This window comes from Nyctibius grandis, chromosome 7, assembly GCF_013368605.1.
Source record: "Nyctibius grandis isolate bNycGra1 chromosome 7, bNycGra1.pri, whole genome shotgun sequence".
In the NCBI taxonomy this organism is placed as follows: domain Eukaryota; kingdom Metazoa; phylum Chordata; class Aves; order Nyctibiiformes; family Nyctibiidae; genus Nyctibius; species Nyctibius grandis.
The window spans coordinates 19,867,445-19,889,588 of record NC_090664.1 but is presented as its reverse complement, the minus strand read 5'-3'; the positions used below and the strand labels follow the sequence as shown (position 1 = coordinate 19,889,588).

The window sequence follows — 22,144 nt, the reverse complement described above, 5'->3', positions numbered from 1 at the left end:
TAGTGTGACTGCAAGCGTGTACATCTGGATGATTGTCTGGTAGCATTATCAAATATAGTGCAGCTTGTTTGTTCTTCTCTCCATTTACTCCAGTCAGAAAAGAAGCTGAGCCAAACGTGTCCCGCTTTTACAATTGAGAATTTACCACCACCACCGCCATATAACCTCAGTGAGATTTTTAGTCTGACTCTTCTAAAATGGCTTGCAATTTTTAGTGCCCAGATTTGGATGTACAGCCAGGATTCATAGAATCATAGAATGGTTTGGGTTGGAAGGGACCTTAAAGATCATCTCATTCCAACCCCCCTGCCATGGGCAGGGACACCTTCCACTAGACCAGGTTGCTCAAAGCCCCATCCAGCCTGGCCTTGAACTCTTCCGGGGAGAGGGCATACACATGTTTTAATTGAATACTTTAATTGAATCCAATTTTCTGCAATGAGCTCCCCTTCTCTGAAGAATAGATACTGCAATGCTATCTGGACTTGAGCATGCAGTCATTCTTTGCTTTTACTAATTTACATGTCCTTCTCTGCTCTCCTGTTTCTAGTCACCAAAGAAATGTTCCTTTGTCTTGTTATTCTTCTAATGGTAATCATCATGTAACTCTTTTCTGTATTGGTTAAACTATCTTGGTTATGATCTCTTGTCATTTCTGTGGGTTGAAATTCAAACGTGTGCTACTCTGAAGTCCTGTGGAGTTGTTCTCTTACCAAAAAAACCCTTCTGCCCTATCACTGCTTTATTATATTGCCTTTCTAGTTATACTGTGTTGTCTCTAAAAGCTGTTCACTTCTTGTCACTTCCAAGCACTCTGTAGTTGTTGAAGATACTCATCCTGTTTTAGATGCAAGGCAGAAGAATGGGAAGTAATTTTCCCAAAGTCATGCAGTAAATCTGTAGCAGAGTGAGGAAAAGGACGGCTATGGAGTTCCTGGTGTACCTGACATGCAGAACACCTTTGGAGTCCAAGGAGTTATATATCTGATCTCTTCTGCTCTCCCAGTCCTGGGAAGCTGTATGTCCCAACTCCACACCATCTTGCTTGCTTGGTTTATTTCCTGTTGACAGTAGCTCTTGTTTTAGCAATCCCCAGCAAGCTGTGCTTTAAGACCAAAGTCATGTGCCTTCATCAATGGATGGTCAACTCTGGTTTTTGCAGGATGACCCTATTGGTTTCTCTTTCTTCCAAGCGTGTTTGTTCTCCGAGTCTTGTTAGTTTTTTCCTGCCTGCCTGCCACTGCAGAAGGTAAACTGCTGAAACCAAGGCAGAGATGGACAAGGGCAGCACGTTTCTCCTTAACCAGACTGCAGAATGTCAGAAACATCTTTGAGAATTCAGAGAACACTTTCTTCTAATACCTGTTTGTTTGTAGCCCTTGCTGTACTCACTGGAAGAGAACTTTTCTTAGCTAGAAGTGTATTTAACTTTTTTGCCTTCTATGTAGACAGTCTGATTGCCTTCCTAAACCCTAACATTTTAAACTCTTATGGCTACAGAGATTATTAATTTTGTCTGAATGCTTCCAACTGATGAACCTAATTCTCTAAGTTCTTTCAGTCCAAGATCTTGACTAAATTAGCTCTCCTCTCCCAAAACATCAACCTAAAATTGATTGAAACGATCATGGATGCTGCAAAACTGTATGCTTGTCTTTGTGATAACTTCCCAGGAGGTCTGGTCAACTAACTTGATCCCAGCTTGATGCTTTGGTGTTCCTTGTATGATTTTCACTGATCACAACTAATTTTTCTACCAGTTCACTTGTCAACCCACTCCACTGCTTAGACCCATGATCCCTTGTATGTAGCAAATGGTCTGTCTGGGTGCTTTTTGAGACCACCGTTTGCCTTGACTTCTGGACCTTTCCCAGCATTTTGTTTTAGTCCCCAAGTAACACTAGCCAGCCTGGCCCAACATAGCTGCTGCAGTGCGTTGGGGTTAAAAGAATATTTAGGAGAGGCATTTTATTACCAGGGTAGCAGCATTTCCACTTGACTTCTTAGCAGAAAAGTTAAGCCTGCTGGTTTTCTGCTTGAAACTGCCTGAATGGAAAATCACTGGCTGTTTTGTTGCTACCATCCTTGCTCTTCTTTACCAACTGCTCTGTCTAAAAAATGTTCTGGTCATTGAACGCAGTCAAGCAGCCATTGCTGTAACTCATGCATGATGCCAATAACTTATGCCAGTGAAATCAATGATGAGAATTTCAAAGAAGCTTTCAATAAAATATAACAAATTTAAATGCCAAAGTGCTGTCTCTGTGAATTTGCTATTAACAGATTATAAATGGTTTGCGTAATGTTGAAAGGCCTAGTGCCTTCAGTTAATGGTATCAAAGGCTTGTTTAAAGCAATTCCTGGAGGATTGCCGCCCTCCCTCCACCCCCGCTTTCTGTTTCATGATGGATAAAAACAAAACTCCTTACAATAAAGAAAGAAAAGCCAGGTTTTCAACTACCCTCTGACTGGCCTCCAGATCTGGCAGCTGCTTTTGGATGTCTAATTGCTTGTCCTGCAAAAGTTGACATGCACCTACTTTAAGAAGGTTCTTTGAGTACCCACTTTGTATGTGCGTTCTGTCTGATTTACAGAAATGAAATTATAGTGCTGGAAAAAACTCAGAGTAGAGCTTATAATACTGTTTTTTTGTGTGTTTTTGTTTTTTTTTTTTAATTTAAAGTTTCCTGGTTTTCTGAATTCATGTATAAGTGTTAGATGCAGACAAACAGTGCAAAATAGTGGATGAGACACTGGACTGGGAAAAAAGACTGCTTCCATTGAGTCCTGATTTTTGGCTACACAAATCACTTACTTTCTCTCTTTCTTCCTTCCTCTTTCCTTGCTTTGTCTCTGGACTCTAAGTCTTGTGGGCAAGTGTAGTCCATCAATGTGTCTATGCAGATTTTAGCACAATAAGGCCTTGATTTCAACTGAGGCCTCTAGGAATTACACCTAGTAAGTATACCGGCAAATCTCTTTTCTTCCTTTTCAGGTTTCTTACTAGGAAATTCATGGCAAGCTCTCTTGTTTACAGCAATGTAATGGCACCATAGTTGGGTCCCCAAGATAACCTTACAGATATAAGCCAGTTTTTCCTTAGACAAAGTTCTATGCAGAATGTATTTTCTTATAAACATGCTTTTTATAAAAGGTTTTGTTGTTTTGTGTTTATTGGTGTTCCATCTGCTCTAGAGAATACATTTGAGAAAAACTAGCTCCAGCATGGCATATAATGTTTCATTAGCAGGCATAACCTTGTTTATTTGCTTTTTAAAATTGTATTTAGAAAAAGGAAATCAGTTGTGCACCCATTGACATGCTGCCAGGTTCCTGTTTATAAATGTCACAATAGGCAACTTGGAAGAAATGAAATAGTCAGTTTACGGCTTTTGCATAAAGTATGACAGAACTGGGTAGAGCTAGGCAGCCAGTTGTGTTCCCCCTGTTTTGCAGCCTCCCAGTTAGGGGGATGTAGTGTGGTGTTAGCAGTGCAGAACACCCTGAGTGACCTGAGCGGAGCTATGCACACTGAGTGTTACTGATGTTTCTTTGAACAGAAGCAGCTCTTTGTGCTGTGTTGCTTAAATGGCTATCTTGGGCAAGTAATTGTGTATGAAACAAGCAACCCTGAGGAAAATGGGAGATATCTGTAGGAAACTTCAAGACATAAGCACACAGTCTGATGTCATCTTTTCCCATAGAGAAGCTATTTCCTTTCAAACTCTGGTGCGACCAGTCTTCCAAAATTTCCTTCTCCTTTAAAATATGTTCATTGCATTTCCTTTATACTACATTTTTCCTTTCCCCTAGTAAGCGGTTTATCGTGGGTACATTTGGTACACACCATATATTACTTACTGTGTATCTGAAGAAGGCTGCATATGTCAAAAGCATAGTCTGGACAGACATGCTGAAAAGGGCATGAGGAGGGTAGTGGGGGAAGAGGGGAGTGAATTGTGGAATACAAGGGTCATCTTTCAGTATTCATTTCTGCTGGTAATTAGAGGGCACCACTGAATGTCTGTAATTAGATCATGTCACAAAAATTAAGATAAAAGACCAAAAATTCTAAATCTCCTGCATTTTGTTCATAGTATCAGAGGAGTCAAAGTATTTACTTAAAACCAGCAGCTGAAGTGGAGGACAGGCAGGGAGGCTTAGCGTGCCCCTGCAAGAAGCTCATGTGCATTTTCCCCAGAAGGTGAGAGGAAGAGCCCAGAGGAGGTGACTGTGCTTCTCGTACCCAAGGGGCAGAGGCCAAGTGGAAAGGCACATCGAAGGTTGGCCCACAGCACCAGCTGTGCTGCGGAGATCTTGTGCAGGGCTGTCACCCTTCAGGCAGCGGCCTTAAGAGGATTAGTAGTGCTTAAATGGACCCTTCGGACTTCGAGTTATGGTGGTGACTGCTGCAGCCTTGAGATGGTTTATGCCTGGCTTAGCACTTCATGTGCCTGTCCTGTGTCTTGTGCCATGCTTCTTAGCAGCACCATGTATTTTGCTGGAGATTAGCAGACTTGAGGTTTCATTTGCATCACTCAGTGTATCTCAGAAAGTCTTTCTGATAACATAGTAACAGCTATTGAAAGGAAACAGGACAAAAAGATTTTTTATGAGGGTTTTTTTTTTGTTTGTGCCTCTTCAGGAGCAGCCAGCATGTCTACGTTTAAGAACAATTCATCCTAACTTAAAACAAAAAGGAAGTTTCCCTGCACATTCCAGCATAGATATTTAGGATAAAATTTTGCAAAGCTCCTGCCAGCCCCAGGAGCTGATAGATAAGTCTGATCTGTTAATTAACATTAATTGTTTACTAAGGCTCCAAAAGACTGAAGACATTTTGAAAAAAGGACTTGTGCTACTGAAGTCTGTAGATACCTTTAGAAATGTTGTCTTTTTTGTCAAGAAATTCTAGTCACGGTGCTCTGAAGCAGTATTTGGTCGGCAGTTAAACTCTGGTCTGTGAACTGCTGGTGGTCGCAAAGCTGTGGTAAGTCATCTGCAGCTGGTCTGTGGAACCATCTTGCCTTAATTACAGAATTTATGATAAGAGCACAGAGTGCTCTGTGAGAAATTCAGAGGGTTGACAGAGGTCTGTGATCCAAAAAATTGGAAACCAGTGGCCGAGACTGACAAGTACAGATTCAAAGCTTTATGCTTTCAGTGAGAGCAATGTTTCCCTTCTTCCCCCATCTGCCTATCATTACCTGTCATTTTTGAGTAAGGAGTTTAATGTTTCTTTGCTTTTTTATCCCTAAGGAGATCAGGTTGATAATATTTGACTGAGTGGTGGTGCCTGGGGTTCAAGAAGTCAGATATACTCGTACCACTCCCGGCCTTTGAGTCTCCAGCATTGTGTGGATAGCGAGCTGTGTCCGGTTCAGGGGTAGCTGTTGGACTGGCCCTGGAGACAGGGAAGAGTCCTTCTGCATTCTGGGATATATCATGCCTGCTGTTTTTTTTTTTTAATGTGCCATTTTTATCAGGTAGCTGTTAAGTGAGCATTTGCCTTTCTTTGAAATGGTTTGAGGAATGGATCCCTTGGCATCAGTTCTGTATTTTTATGCATCGGACTCGTTCGGTGAGTTCATACCTCTCGCTAAGTAAGGGGGTTAAATGGATTTTAGCAGTCTGCAATAAGATCTTCCTAGTGCTTTGTCCCTATGCTTCATGTTACTACACAGCATTTTCCAGCAGTTCTTTTCTGGTTCCTTTTTTTCTGCTTTAGTGCTTTTTCTCATTCAAGCTATACAGATGTTACAATTTTAAAAAAAGAAAAAGTATTGCGTTTCAGTCTCCACCAAGTTTACGCTTTCCCATCTCTTCCATAATGGAACTTTTTCCTTTTTTCTTTTTTTTTTTTTTTAAATTTAAATCTTCATAATAGACTTTCTTTCTGAATAATGAGAAAATAAATGAGTTGGTGCTGTTTCTGGGGAGATTTGATAACTTTTGTTTTGAGATATCTTTTTCTTCTGTCAGGAGACAATTCATAGAGTCGGTAATGTTGATGGAGGTTGTATATGATTAAAATAATTTTGAAGCCTGCCATTATTTGCCACATTTAGTCTACAATTTTCTTTACAATGTCTTCTAAGGTTTTAAGCCAGCAGGTTCTTTGGCTGTGTAAGCAGCATGTGCAATGGGTGAGTGTGTCATTGGTGGCTTCCACTCATGCATGTATTATATATGTTGTGAAGTTATGGTCTCCATAATCAGGCAAGATGCTACTGTACACTTCTTAAAAGTGCACATGTAGCTGCAATTTAAATGTGTATCTTGTCTCCCTGAATGCAGTGCATCTGTAGAGCCTTCTAGAAGACTTTAGATTAGAAATACATGGTTTTTTTCCCCATAAATTGTAAAATGCCTGAAAGTGGGACAACTTAGAATATTTGTCCTTGTTAAAATATATTAATTGAGAGGTCAGGCTATATAAATTCTAAAATATTGCTGTGTATTTGATTTCTATCTTTAAGTTTTTTTTGAGTTGATGCCTTTTCTCTTGAATTATTTGAAAAATATTTAAAATTGCTCTTTGGGAAAATATAGTTAAATGTTTTTTTTTTTCAGAAAATAGAAAAATGCAAAAAAGTGCTTTTGTCTTTGTTTAGATGAATTGGATTTTCTCTCATTTTTTTCATGTCACATACCTTCTGACTTTAGAATGTATATAATAGTCTGCAAAGTATATTTGTGTATAGTTGGTTATAGGTGACAGCTCTGTTGATCTAAAAGCTCATTCAGAACAATCCTGAATGAGTCTTCAGTTTGCATAAAACTGGTATTTGCAATTTTCATTAAACCTCACAGTTAAAAAAGAATAGTAGGAAAACATAAGCTGACTTGAGTTCAGAAACTAGCTCTTAGAGTTTAAAACCACAAACAAACTCTGTTTGAAACTTGGAATATTACAATGGATCGTAAAGGATGGATCCATCTTCTTCATCCTTTGCCTTCAGTAGATGGAGATGTGTGATACAGGTGGTGCCGTGTGACATGGGTGGATGTTCCTCTGGAAGAATCGGGGTTTGGTGGAAATGGTGACTGCCTGGAGTCATCGGGTGTATTTCGTCTGTGTCTGCGGAGCCGTCATTTCTCTGCTGTGCTTGCCAACAGGGTGTGTGTTCTTGTGGAGTGATGTGTAATCCTCTCCACCAGAACTTGGAAGCATGACTTCAAGAAGTTTTTAGCCTTTAGAAAAAAGAAGTGCCTATCCAAAGTTAAATTGTTGCATGTGGGAGAAAATGCTCAAATGTTTTCTTGAATGTCTGAAGCTAAAATGGAGAATACAGTGTAACTGGGGAGAAGTCAAGCTGAGGATGATCTATTCACTTTCCTCTTGCAGCTGGAAAGGTTGAGAACGAGCACGTTGATTTAAAAGTGGTTTGTGGATGTGGCTTGTTGTTTTTTGTTTTATTTATTTGAATGTTAAATACCACTGGAGAGTACAGTATGAGCACATGGGCAAAGAGAGCATTTCTATAAAAACTCTTCAGTGTTATAATCCTAGTTTCTGCTTCAGTGGGAGTGACTGGGAATTTTGGTGAGGATGAAACTTAGTCCTAGAGGAAATAAATTTCTCTTAACTTATTGGATCTTAATTAAGATCCATTAAACGAATCTTAAGGGCAGGGGATGTCTTTCGTGTCTCTACAGCTCCTGGCATCCAGGTGGCCTGTTCCCTGTGTGAACATTTAGGTTCAGTTTAATAAAATGGATAATAATACTAATCTCATATGCCCTTTCCTAATGCTGAAGGACAGTTGTGAAGATCTCTGAGAAAACTCTGAGTGTGTGTCATACTCTCTCAGAGTATGGATGAGTCTTGGGAGTGTTAAAAGCAGAGGGAGAGCTCTGTCCACGCCATCGCTCCTCTTGACTTCTTCTCTGAGTTGGAGTGCTGGCAGCTTCCTGCCTAGTATCAATTAATCTTAACCATTGACTTAAGAGCCAGAGAAGAATGAAAAGGGGAATCTAAGTGAGATGTTCTTCATGGATCCCTGGTGGAAGAGCATGCAGAACTCCCTAAAAGTAGAGCTGGAAGCAGCCTAGCCAAATGACAATTCAACTACAAAGTGGAGGTCTCAGTTTCAGCCAATGTTGCTGAATTTGTCCTGTTTCTGTAAGGGCCCAAAGTCAAGTCTGCAAGGAGCTCATTGATATCCTATCCAGATCCATTCAGAATCAGGTGCAGAGCTCAACACAGCAAGGCCATTTTGGGAGTTCTGAAGACTGTCTGCATCACACATGCAACGAGCCTAGTCTTGCTGTGCTGGTGATAGAGAATCATTCTGCATGTCATGATGCATATGACTAGATCAGGTAGGCTTAGTGTCACATCTATTGTGCATTACCTTCCTGCTGTCTTTCAAAGCATGGGTGTTGTCATTTAAGTATGGGTGAGTATACTTTCTGAAAAGATACAGTTTATTGGAAGTTGTTAAAACTTTGAAACAGCGTTAAAAGTTTATGCATGTAAGCTAACAATTACCATGTCTTATGGGCAAACAAAATTTTTCATACCCATCATAATTCATAGCATTTGTACCTTAGAGAGGTCTGGAATTATAGGAGAAAAGGGAAAGAGAAGGAGAAGAAAACAAAAATACTGAATGTAGGAGCACAGGAATCTGATATTGAAGCTTTGATTTCTGCCCTGCCATGTTACAACAAAATCCAGTCAAAATCTGGGCAAGTGCTGGGGTACCACTTGTCTAAAGCTCTGACAGATTTATATCCTGTCCCTTCCCAGGACTCATGGACTCATGGCACCATCCATGTTTCCTTTAAAGATGCTCCCATGCAGCAGATCAGTGTCCTGTGGCTCTTGGAAATCTGTGGTCTGGAGTCTGTAATCTAGAGAAAGGCTTTCTGAGTCCTGGACCGTTTCATGCCAATGCTCTGCCTTCATGCAGGCAGCCCTCTTTGGAAGCAAGGCATGTGTGTGCAGGCAGAAGATCTGTGCTGTCAATGGCAGGGGGCAGTTGTGCAGCACTGCAGAGTAAACTCATCGGGGGTGACTGCTGCTTTTCATTTTTGTTGCTCCCCTATGGACCCAGAGGTACAGGTACTGTGTACCTCTCTTGCAATTTAATATTTGCTCTAATAAGTATACTACTGAAAGCAAACAGGCAAAACAGAAATATTTGGAATGATTCAGAAACTGTGGAGGCAGTGTAAAGGAGAAATTAAATGAGGGTGAACTTTGAAACAAGTCAATAACACATATTGATAGGTTTCAATTGGAACACATGCATTTAATATAAAGGGGAAGCTTTAGGAAGTGATAGTGCTAAAAGATTTACTTGCAGATAGACTATTAGACCTGGTTTTGCAAAATCTAGTAACGATCAAAAAAGTCAGTGTGGTTTTGAATCCTGAACTAGATTTGGCGCTCTCTCTTATGTATATATATTTTTTTTTTACCAGAACAGTTTTTCATCAGAAAACACTAAGTCATTGAAGAAGCGACATTTTTATAGAAATGTGGGAGGTGAGGTAGATCTTATTTTGGAATAGATTCCATGTATTTAAGGTTATTCTCTCTTATTGCCTGATGGTCATGACATACTACTGGGTTATGAAAAATTACTGTTGAAGTCCTTGGTCTGGCTTCCTCTTGCAATTCATGCTTCTAAGTGAACACTGGCTATTCTGCTGCTGGATGTGATTCATACGGTATAAATTATTTACCAGAACAGGAACTCAGAGCTGGGTCTTCTTCATAGTGCGTGAGTGGTCTAACCATGTGGCTGTAGGCAGCACCTCTGCCTCTTTTTATGTTTATGAGGACTGGAACAACTCCTCTAAAAGAAACAGAGAGATCCGTATGTCCACAGCAGCCTGGGAAATCACCTGAAATACATTAGAATTGGGAGATTGGGGATGACAGCTAAGGCTTTTAGTGTGGGTCCTCTAATTATTGGCTCATTTTCCATGAGGAGTGTCATCTAAAGGGTTTGTTCTTGCTTTGGTTCAGAACACAATCTTTCTTTTAGGTCTGGGGTTCAATACGTTGTCTTCCTCTCCCGTCCTCCACACTTGAGCAGAGCTCTGAGTTTTCTTTCTCACCAAGTTTATCTATCAGTATTTTGTGGTTTTTATGTGTTTCCTAGACAAATTGGCTCATAAACTGAAATTTTGAATGAAATTTAACTTTAGTTTTCAATCCTGAGTATTGCAGTGATCAGGAAGATGCTTTGTGTGAGTCTTGGTGGCAGAGAGTGCATGTAAAGGTGTTATTTTCTCTTTTCATCAGCCTAGCATGAAGTGACAATGGAAAGTTTCTTTTCCTTTTGCTGCTGACAGTCTGCACATTGATGCCTGATAGGAAAAATAATGCTCTCAAGGTTACCATATTTTTCATACATATACACTGTGGGTTATCTCTGGCTTGAAAGTTTTGTTTGTTTTTAAACATGGGCCAAGTCAAACCCTGCGGTTTAGCAGCAGCGTATGTTGTGTGTGCAGGGATAATAGGAGAGAGGTTTTATTCCAGGGTTCCTTCCTCAGTAGTATCCTGGTCTCTCGTGGCATGTTCGTGCTGTGGATATGAGTTATCTGTTAACTTTTTTAAAAAAAATAACTATTTAAGGGCTCCAAGTTACCTGCAGCAGAAGTTATATATGTGCAAATACACTGCTATTATTCTAGGCCTCTGGGATATTATTGCTCCACAAAATACGTGGAGGCTAATAGGAATGGCTGTTTCGTGACATACCATGTACCGTTTGTTACTCTGGAACTATAAAACTTGATTTGCTTGTCAGTCTAAGCAGACCTAGTACACAGTAAACAACCCATGTAGTAAATCAAGGTGCCATGCACTCGCCACAGAAGTAATTTTCAAACAAAATATATATCAGTTCAGTTAGGAGAATATGTGCTAAATATCTCTATTATAAATCATGAGTCAGAATCACAGAAGAGTAATTAGTCAACTTGTGGGTATTTTCCCATTTATATTGCCTTGTAAAAGTAAATAGTTATTTTTCATTTCTTTATTGTTGTTGGTTACAACAAGGTCTATTGACTTGGGGTTTACCAGGAGCCAGTAACTTTTCATATTGTTGATACTTTCAGATTTCTAATTGTATTCCTGTAGAACACAGAAACAAGATAAGACATTTATTTCTTTTTCATTTCCCTCCACCATCCCCCATTTCCCTTCTTTTCACAGAATATCTCCATGCATAACACAGTTGGAGGAACAATGGCAGGACCTGGATCTCACCAGCTGACAAATACAAGGATGCCAAACCACGACACTAGCGTTGTGATTCAGCAAGCCATGCCGTCTCCACAGTCCAGTTCAGTCATTACGCAAGCACCTTCCACAAATCGACAGATTGGGTAATTTCATTTCCATTTTCTCATTTCTCCCTTTCTCTGGCTCCAGCAGCTGCATGTAGGACCAAATGTTGTCCTCGTGGTTCTTAAGGTTCAGCTGCATGCAGGACCAGATGTTGTCCTTGTGGTTCTTGAGGTTACGGAGTTTGCACTTGATCCTGCCAGCATGCGGAAAGGACTCCTGCTACGTGCATTGCAGACTGTGGGGGAATGGCCAGGTTACTACATCTACTCCAGACCTGGCACTTTGGTTCAAAAGGGGCAGAGCACTGTACTTGCAGGGAAGTCCTGGTTTCTCCATCCATTTTTTTTTTTTTTATCTGCTTACATTCAAAGTTCATGTTGTTTCTATAGCTGCTCTAGGAAGAAAGACAGAGTATTTCTGAAGCTGATCCTTTCACTTCTTTCAATGGGAATTCTGTGTGCTCAGTGGGATTGGGCTGTTTTCTATGTGCTCCATATAACTGAGGAATGCTAGAAGACAAAATAAAAAGTCCGTTAAGATAAATGGAGTTTGGCACAGAGACCTCTGTGAACAGTTGCCCAATTTGTGATGATGAATTGATAGTTATTCCCATAGATTGACAGTACGGATGCTTATTGTATTGGCTTCAATGCCAGTTGTGTGCTTATGTTTGGAGAACTGCATGTACAAAAACATAAGTGTCTTGTACACTCAGTTACTTCCAGCAAACATGAGGTCCTCATAAGTCGCAATAACTTGTTTTCAATTATACAGAAACTGCTCAGATGATTTGAGGGTACAGTTTTTTGTCACACAACTCTGAGAATTTGGTGGGTTTTATGCATGAAAACATATGGATAAAAAGATAAATCAGTGAACTGAGAATAAAGTAGGAGTCTAGATTCATTATCTGTCATTTGTAATTTGGTCACATCCATTATATTGTAAGTGCAAAAGCAGTCTCTGTCCCCAGTCATTGTCTAAATAATTGATGAGCAACTTGCAGTCTCTTCAGAGTAAAACTGAAAAGTGAAATCCTGGCATTGAAAACGCAAAATCCAGTTATTCTTGAGTTTTCTTTCAGTATGCCTGATGGCTGGGGCAGGATGTGGACCACAGGCTCTCCGTCTCCCAGTGCCATGGTGGCAGAGATGGCCTGTGGCACTGACTTCTCCATAAGGGTTACCCAGCCACGCACAGGACACGGGTTCCATCCGCTGCCCCAGTTTTGTGCTTCTGGCAAAGCTCCTCTACTTTCCTTTTTACTACTACTTCAGGATTTGAATCTTAATGTAGAAATCTGATAGTGTGGGTCAGGTAAACATATTTGATAGATGTGCCTTTGTATATGTTACATATTGACAAAACGCAGTGTTCACTGAGATGTCAGGTGCAATACCATTCATCTGTGAATCCAAGAAAGTTATTGTCTCATGTATGTCCAGTTCTGTTCAAAACAGGAGGCTGGGAGAGAGGAAGGAGGGAAGAAACGGTTTCTTTTTCAGTTTTAGAAAGAAAAACAGCTAATGCCATTATTTGGGTTAAGGATGATTAAGCCCCTGTTCAAATTGTGACTTAATAGGTCTAGTGGTAATTATGATCCTAATTAAAAACAAAAAAAAAAGCCCAAACAACTTTTAATACTTAGTGGTGAGGTGTTTTGCATAGGACTGTACTTGGCTTCTGAACAATTGTTTCTATATAGTGAGAAAAAAACTGCATGTGGTTTTGCAAGACCCTGTCAGTCAGGTTTTAGGTTTGCGCTGGTTAGGGGCCATGGTGATTAGAATCTCCAAAGTTGGAGGGGTTGAGGGTAAAAAGGCCTATTTCCTAGTCAGTGGTGAGTGTCTTGTTTGGGAAGCTTTGTCATGACATATCTTAATCCTCCCCTGTGACTGAATCACACAAATGTTTCCTAAGTCTGAGTCTAAAGCTGCTCTATTGGGAGGCAATTGTCAGCATTTTAGTCTCTGTGTGAGTTGGTGTGTGAATGAGACTTATGGTGTGACCTCCAACATACTCTGTTCCCCATTCTTCCCTCTTCCTAGGAGGTTTTGTTTTTTGTTCATGGTGTGTCCTAGGAGATAATTGCTGCATTTTGGACTTCATCTACTTGCCAAAGTGTTGAGCATCCTTGTTGTTTGTCTTCTTTTCCTTCAGTCTTTTCCCCATGGTGCCTGTTCTCTTTATTCAAAGAACATATCTTGTCATTTGCATTTATCTTAATTTTATCCTTCTAAATGTGCTAAGAATTATATCCAAGACTCATTCACGAGGAATACAGACTGGACAATGGTTTTGATATTGGGCGACTGAAGAAAAATCCAGATGGATTCAGAAAATGTTTGAGTTCTGCAAAGTTCGGTCATTTCAGTTTGGCCTCACAAAGTTGAGATGGTTCAGCTTTTTAACAAGCCCACATTCTGAGGTGCTCAAATCAGTGTTTTTTGGTTGGGTTCCTCCTTTTTTTTAAAAACATCTTGAAGCTGCCCCAAAGGGTAGAGGAGCCCTTACCATGAAGAATTGTGCCAGGGAATATGCCTTTTAATGAGCAATAAAAACAGCAGAGCGCAACTGGGTAAAACTCTCATTGAGCTAGTTCTGTAAGACCAGAATCACGCCCTAAAGGTTATATAGAACCATCTTGTAGCAATATTCTGATTTTTATCACAACCACAAATATTTTAGTGTCAGACTATGGCCAAGCCACCTGCAAATGTTTGTGATGGCCTTACTCCAATGAAAACAGGGAACAGCAATGAAAGTCTTCATTTAGACCCTGCTCGTAGGCTGTGCTCCAGTAAGAGAGAATGGGACCCACCTGTGCCCGCACACAGCTCGTTTCATGGTGAGGAGTGGGCGAGTTCACAGCAGCTGATGTTCCCGCGGGATGTAATTTTCCCCTACTTTCTTCTCTCCTGCTCTCTTTCCTCCCTCTCCCTCCGTCCCTTTCCCTCTGTGCCTCTCTCTTTTTTCCTATCCCCTCCGCTGGCTCTGGGGGCTCGTATATAAAATGAGATATTGACACAAGGCATGGGAAAACATGACAGAATGAGCATTTGTCGGGCAAGTCTTACTGGCACCGTGTATATATATATACACATTGTTTCAGGTATTAAGCTTCAGCTACTACTGAACAGGCATCCAGCCAGGTTAATCAGAAAAAGGGAAGAGCATGAAGGTTAATAACTTGAAAAATAAGACTGGGTGCAGTCCCACTTTCCTCCCACCATGTACTTGGTTGAGAACAAGCAGCAACATCATTATCATTACAGCAAACTGGCAGGTTGGTATAAAGGTCCCAGATAGTATTTACGTGGTGAGGCAGTCTCTAACCTCCTTGCCATCCCTCCTCCCTCCGCCTCAAGCCTTTAAGTATGTGGGAGGAATGCTGTAACTAGTAACTACTTGTGCTGATGAAAAATGAGTTGAGGAACACTTAGCAGTGAAGGGTGTCTTTGGCTGATTAATAGCACATCATTTGGAGATAAGATACATGGAGGAAAAGCAGTAAGGCATATGGAGGAAGGGGAGAAAAAATGTTATAAGACATGCATTTGTCGAAGGTATAGAAAGGCAGATAAGCTGAATCAGCTCAAGATATGGGAGTCTGAACTAGGCTGTACAATAGCAGTGTTTGTCTTCTTTTTGTTAAAATAACTCATTTTTTTCAGAGACTATTCAGCAATGTATGTGAAAATTATGGTCAGACAAATTGGTGACAAGACAGTACACTGGTTGCTTTATATGGGCACGTCTTTTGCTAGGTAAGATGTCTTTTTCAGACCAGCAAAGACTGTAGAAGGCCGCAGCCTAACAGCTCAGCTTTCCTGGAGAAAGTAACCTGCTGCTGTTTTTCAAGCTAGTAGCAGACACGACTAGAAATTATTCCAGCTTGAAACTCACTGGTACAGCTCTGTAGCTGAAAGAGAACATGGGAGGATTCAGGGTTGTCACAGAACCAGCAAGTTGTTGACACTGTAGTAAATGGAGAGGGGGACGTGAGTCCAGTTTCAGTGAACTTGGGCTGCAAAGTGGACATAGACCACTAACCATGTGATGTAGATTATCTGTTTTCAAAGTGTTGTAGAGCAATTTAATCAAGATAAGATGGTCTTCTGGCACAGCATCAGAAGGGAAAAATTGCAACCACATTTCGTGAAATGCAAGCAGGTAGGAGAAGACAGCAAGAGGGATTTGGAAGATGCCTCTCGTGCCTTTATGTACCGAAGAATCATGGTAACAGTGGGAGGACAGCCTTTCAGTCCCCACATGCAGCATTCGTTTTAATGCCTATGTGTTTCCTTCCTGTTTCTCTCTCTTCCCTCTCATGATGCCATACGTCTCTCTCTGTTTCCAGTTTATCATCTTTTCATGGGGTTGAATGCTTTCCAAACAGAGGGGCATGGGACATGGACGGAGTCGTCATTTGGAAAATGAAAAAAACTTCTCAGCTGTAGTCTTAATCTGAGGGACCCAAGACGGCAGAAGGACAGGGCTCCGCTCTGGCAAGCATGGGAATTTTGCCATAGCAGCAAGCTATCTGAGACTGCAGCTGCTGGTTGAGTTCTCAGAGTATCCTGCTATCATCCTTTATAGCTTTAGGAAACAGAAAAGGCTCCTATAAGAGATGTTCACAGGCAGAAACTCTTCCATAATGCAGCTAGTTCTGGGAGGCCCTTGGAGTAGGCTGGTAACTCAGAAGGGTCTTTATACGTGATAGAGAAAGTCTCTCTTTAAGCTCCTCATAAGTTGGAGAAGTGTGTGGCATCAAAGAGGCCATGGAATGACATGCTTTTATTAAATTCAAAGACCAGTTCCCTTTCTAGGAAACCTGGGATAAAAGCCTCTGTTCCAACTCATGTGCTTGAACTGAAGCACCACAGTACGTTGTGAGATGAGAAGAAATGTGCAGTGAGAGATGAAGTATCAAATGACCTCTTGGTTACTTGATCAGGTCCATTCTGTATCCTTGGTTGCACAGGATGTAAGAACATCAGTTAGATCCCTGGAAGGGGACGAAAAGGGAGAGGTGGGAAGAGGGAGCATCTAACAGTGTCATTCTGTCCAAATACTTATTTCTTTTTCTGTCTTTGTACTCAAAGTTGGGCTTTATTCCCTGTTTAATGTTCCTGCTTTTTTTTCTTCTATTTATGCTAAGACATTTTTTCTGTAGTCCCTTCTACTACACTGACCTCGGCCAACCTGGACATGGAATCCCATCAAGCCAATGTGTACAACAGCCACAAGCCTCTGGGAAGCTCAGGTGAATTACTTAAGAAATTATTACAAGTGAGCCATTCCCAGAAACAAGTTGTGGCTCATAGACAGGGTGATGTGGGAGAAAATGGAGTTTGACAGATGGATCCTTTCTAGCCATTTCATCCCTTTTAGCTAGCTGCTGCCCAGGTCCACACGTTGACCTGCAGACCAAACCGTGCTGCTCTGCATGTGATGTTTAGAAGATCTGTCTGCTCCCCAGCCTCCCCTGTTGTTTGCATTGGCATGTTCAGGAGCTGCTGACTCAATCTCTCCTGACACTGCTGAGTCAGGAAGAAAAAGAGAAACCAGCACCAGCCTCTGTGTCAGACGCAGCACAGAGGGGTGATTGTTCATGACATCTCTCATCTATCCCCAACCACATACTCCCGTGCCTTCCCAAAAACTCTTTCTTGCTATATGGTCTGGGGAGGGGTTGGAAAGTACTGACATATATTAAGGTGACTTTCAGGGGACTGAAAGGAGGATCATTAGCCAGGTAATAAATAGCCTGTCAAGCAGGAATGGAGATGGTTTAGTGTGTTTCTTATCTGACTTGAAGTCAACTGTTATCCTGAAAGTTACGTGCTTGTTATACACGTTGGTTAAATTTATTAATGAACGCTGTATGTTATGCCTCATACTTTCTACTTGACAAAAGTCCGAAGCTTATTAGAAATGTTTCTTGTTCACAGCATGAGCACCAAAAAAAAAAAAAGTGTTAGGGATATTGTGTGATTTCCTGACTCTTAATTAGGATTGTCTTTCATTATGAAGAGAAACCAGCCCTCTCCTTCTCCCAATGGTTGTTTCAGATAGGCAGCGAAACCACACTCAAGCCAATTCTTACAGAAGCGGTTTCTAAGAAATGGATCATGATGTTTCCATTCTGGAAAGCTTGTCCCACCCAAGAACTATAGGAAAGCAAGGTCGTAATAGCATACTGCAGCCATAACTATCTGAACAGGAATAGCGAGCTTTCATAGGCATAGGTTGGCTCTCACATCAGAGTAAGTCATAAATAGGACTTAAGTATGATATACAGAACTTGGAGAATACAGCATTGATTGCTTAATTTTAGTGTTTGGTATCTCTTACTTACCTCCCATATATATATATAAAATACACACTGTATAAATCTTCTTTAAAGGTGTCATCAAAATTTATGGTCAGAGCTTCTGATTTATATGACTCTCTGAACTAAAACAGATGTAAAATCATTTTCGGATGGAAGAGGATCTCAGAGTTGCAGTGGGTTTGATGCAACAGACCAAGCTTTCCTAGACCAGTAATGATCATTAGAGCTCTGCACAGCCAAATCGCATAGCTCTGCTCTTCATCACAGGTTTGCACTTAACATGCCCTGATGCATGGTTCCAGTATGTGTTTTATCCAAGTGTCAGCCTGTTTGACAGGTAACTAAGCTGCAGTAAAACACTAACTCAAACAATATAGACTTTGTTTGGTGTAAGGCTTTTTTTTATTTCTTTCTTTTCTTTTAAGAGAGTAATTTGCAGGTTCCAGAGAAAGAGCAAGCTTTGGGATGCTGCCTCTCACCATGTCAGTTCAAAGAAGGGCTTAAATGTTTGCTGGAGGTGGCACAATGACTATAAGGAGTGGGTAAAAAGTGAAGAGCTTTATGTGCAAAGTACTCTGATAAAAATTTAGTTGCTTACTAAGAAGTTATGTTTGTATCTGTTTCAATAAGGGAATTGGCATTGATGTGGTGAATAGAAACCACCTCAATTTTGCATGGTTTGTCTTGCCAGTGTATTTTTGGAAGACTTTCAAAGGGATATCAAAACATACTATAAGTTAGTAAACTACTATAAGTTAGTAAAGTGTTAATGGTTTTTGTGTGTGTTGTTTTTTTTTGTTGTTGTTTTTTTTTGTTGTTGTTTTTTTGTTTTTTTTTTAAGCTGGTACCTGGCTGAAAACCAATGGCAATAGTTCAGAGAAAAATGCCTGGGGGAAAACACAGAAATTATAGACTATGCGTAAAGTGTATGGATCCTAGTTTACCGCTTGTAAAAGTAGCCTCCCTATTAATTGATGACTTGAGTTTTAGAAATCAGTGGTACGGTATGGTCCCATGTAAGACATATATATCCTTTTGTTTATACTTATGGACAGGCCAAATATGCATAAAAAAAAAAAAACCTCCAAAAAACCCAATACACTTTAAATCAGAAGCATAGATAAATCTAAGGTGACAACATCACGAAAATGACTTCTTTTAAACAAACAAAATGATGCTTGATTTAGAGGGAAGAAATAATTTAAATAAATCTGTCATTTTAGAGACCTTCTAGCAAAGTTGCATATGGTAAATCATAATTTTAAATTCTCCTAGCAATGTTTAGTAACAAATTGCAAGGAGCTGGTGACTAGACAGAACTTGCAGTGTTCGTTTTGATGAGTGCGGAAGATTGTTCCTTAGAAGAAGGAACAAATTAGAGAGTGTGTTTTAGAAACATTTGCTGCTATGAGCATCTGTATTCTGCCAGCAGAGACCTTTATTCTGAGCTCACATAAATGAAGTGGAATTTTGCCAGTAAAAGAAGGGGTTGTGTTACTCCAGTTGTAGGATCCAGGTCCTAATTGGTTTATGAAATGAAGGGGGCAATCTTTGAGCTATTACCAGCTTCCTCTGCTGCAAGTGAAGTGAATCGCAGCTGTTCTGATAGGGTCCGTAAAAACTTGGCGAAGTAATAAAATGTTTTCAGTGGACAATTCTCCAAATGAGTGAAATCGAAATCCCTCGCTTATTTGACAGTCTTTAGAGAATTGTATAAACCTCCTGGGGAATTCTGATTTATATTATGTTACTTTTACCTAGTTCTTTAACCATAGCATCCAGGCTGACCAGTGCTGTAAATGTAAGGGCTCAAAGTAACATTCTTCTTTCTTTGTAACCCTACAAATTGAAATACAGTGTGTACGTATCAAACATTTGATAGAAGAAAAAAGTTGCGCTTGTTGTTCGTTTTCTACCTTTTCTTGCTTGTGTCTTTGTACTTTCCTGTCCCCCCATCTCTTGCTCTTTTTCACGAGATAAAAAAAAAAAAAAGTACGGTTAGCATCAAATGGTCCTAAACAGAAATTCTTCTGGTGCTTCTAGTCCCATGATTTCTGCTCCGAAAATGGTAGCTTTCGGTCTTCGTAAGTTTTCTTCAAGCAACTAAAAATTTTCTAGACCTGCTCAGAAGTCAGATATGTCAATCCTGACTTCTTAGCAGAGCAGTTGTCCTGAACCATTTGTTCAGTTCGTGGCGGTTTTGAGAGTGATTATGTACATCTAACAGTCCCTAAAGATCCCTGGAGCGGGTTCAAGTACCACCTGACATTTGTGGTATCATTGTACATGTCGAGGAATTCACAGTTTTCCGTAGGGACCGTTCAGTGTTTGTTTAGGATTCTGCTCTTCTTAGCATTCCTGGCATTAAGCATTTTTATTTAGGGCCTGGAATCTTTAAACATATTTCACCCCCCCCAAAACATCTGTGATTTCCCAGGCAAAGACAGGATGACCCCACCTTGAAAATAAGATGACCTAAAAAGAATACAAATAGAGAACATAATGGGAAGTTTTTTTAAGAGTAATTAATTGGGTTTCCAGGTTGGTTAAATCTCAGCTGACTGGGCTTGAAGCTCATACTGATGTGAGAATCCATTTTCACATCTGTAGCTGGGCATTTATACAACATATCATTGACGCTTCTCCCTTTGTATATAGTCCCTTGTATAGCAGATGTTGCTTGTCATATCTTAGATAGACTGCTGCCTCTTGTGTCTAGAGAGCAGCCATGCCACTGCACTTCAGCTGCAAGGTGCTGTCTGGGGGAGGTGCCTCTGATCCTTTAAGGACTTTGGAAGCAAGTGCTAGCTACAGTTGAATGTCTGGCTTCCTTTTCTGACCGGTGGTTTCTCTCACTGCATGTCCCTGGCTTGTAACATACAGTAGGGTTGTCCCACGTATTGCATAGGAAGATGTTTAAGAGATGCAAAGACCTGAATGGTGATGCTCTCCTGGAGTATCTGGGCAGACCTGCATGCAGAAAACTTCCCTGGCATACTCATGGGTAAAGCTGGTGTTCTCAGCAAGTCTTTTTGTGCTGTTACTGGAGACTGCCCCTGGAGAGATTAACTGCTGACTTAATGTGCCTGAAGGAATCTCTCTTTGGATATGCTGGACTTCATTAATTCATTGTCGCTGCGAGTTGTTGATGTAACTTTTTTGGGTACCACATGTAAATGAGCATTATGAAAGTGGGCAAAAGGCAGCAATAGGTTTTAGATATTCAGTCAAACAAGAAAGTCTATTAAACTCAACAGGCTGTTATGGATGGCCGATCCTGGTTGAAATACTGCTGCAACATTTGAAGACATGAACTGGAACTGGTAAACAAAGGAGAACAAATTTGAACCAATTTCCTATTATTTCTCTGAGTTTGTGCTTGTTCTGAGTGGTTTCATTTGTCTGCCGTTACATGGTACAGGTATTAAACTAAGTCCATACTGAAGATATGTGGGAGTAGATTATAAAATCAGAGCCAGTTAATACATACACCAAATGGAAGAGTTGTGTGGAAGACTTTACCTCTTTACAATTAATTTCCTTTTTAGCCTGTTTTAATTTCTTCTTTCTGTGCAGTCCATTCCAGGCCCACAGAGGAAAGAGACCTAGAATGTCTTTGAGTTGTTTCTGATCTGTTGGGAAATAAAATAGGAAGCAGAATAATATTTCTGCTGTGAAGTAGCAAAGAAAGCTGGAAGAAAGCAGCTAGTGAGTTCCCTTTGTGCCATACTAAATGGATGTGGAGAAAGATATGAATTCTGGGCTCCACGACAGGGAAGAAAACCCATACTTGCTTCCAGATTTTCCCCTGGCCTCTATATAGTTCTATTGTTCCAATAAGAAATTTGTGACTCAAAGGATTTATTCAAAATCTACATAAAACATAATAGGCAAAGTTCATTCCAGAAGCCATCAAGTGAAACTATATTTCTCTGTGGGGAAAGCTGGGGTCCCTTGCAGTCTGGTCTTTTTCTGTACACAGCCTAGTAGCATGGAGCTTTTTGTTGCACGTTAATGCAACATGAAGGGTTGTGGAGCCCTAACTCCTATAAAGCAAATGGTAGAAACAATATTGGACCCAAGCAGAACCCATAAATGCAGAAGGAAGCAAACCCCCATATATAAAAGAAAACAGGGGTTGAGAACAAAGCAAAAAAACACATTTCAAACCTCAAAGGAAGAAAATTAATTTTTGTTTTGGAGAAACATCATTGGAAATGTTCAATTTTCCTTATGACCAAGTTGGGAAGCTGTAAGATGTGTCCTTGAAGCCGGTGTAAATGACTCCAAGCCAAAAAAACTATTCCATGTTGACAATAAAAACCCACCACTGAGGTATACATTTCCTTCTTACTCCTCCTGCTTGCCCATTATACGAACAGGAAAACAGAGACACCCCTGCCATGTTTACAGGCCCTGTCTTGTTACTTGGTATGATGGACAGAGAGCTAAAAGCTGTGTTGCCAACACTGCTTATTGAAAAAACCTGG

The 22,144-nt window shown here is 40.5% G+C and overlaps 1 protein-coding gene across 4 annotated transcripts in view; it reads left to right on the top strand.

Annotated features, from left to right (window-relative positions):
• The window catches only part of CREB5 (cAMP responsive element binding protein 5), a 255,677-nt gene that overhangs the window by 70,854 nt on the left and 162,679 nt on the right, over window positions 1–22,144 (top strand). For all 4 annotated transcript variants that reach the window (XM_068405096.1, XM_068405092.1, XM_068405094.1 and 1 more), the window contains one exon: window positions 11,183–11,355. In XM_068405096.1, coding sequence (XP_068261197.1) covers window positions 11,183–11,355 — 173 coding nt within the window. The remainder of the gene's footprint in view (window positions 1–11,182; window positions 11,356–22,144) is intronic.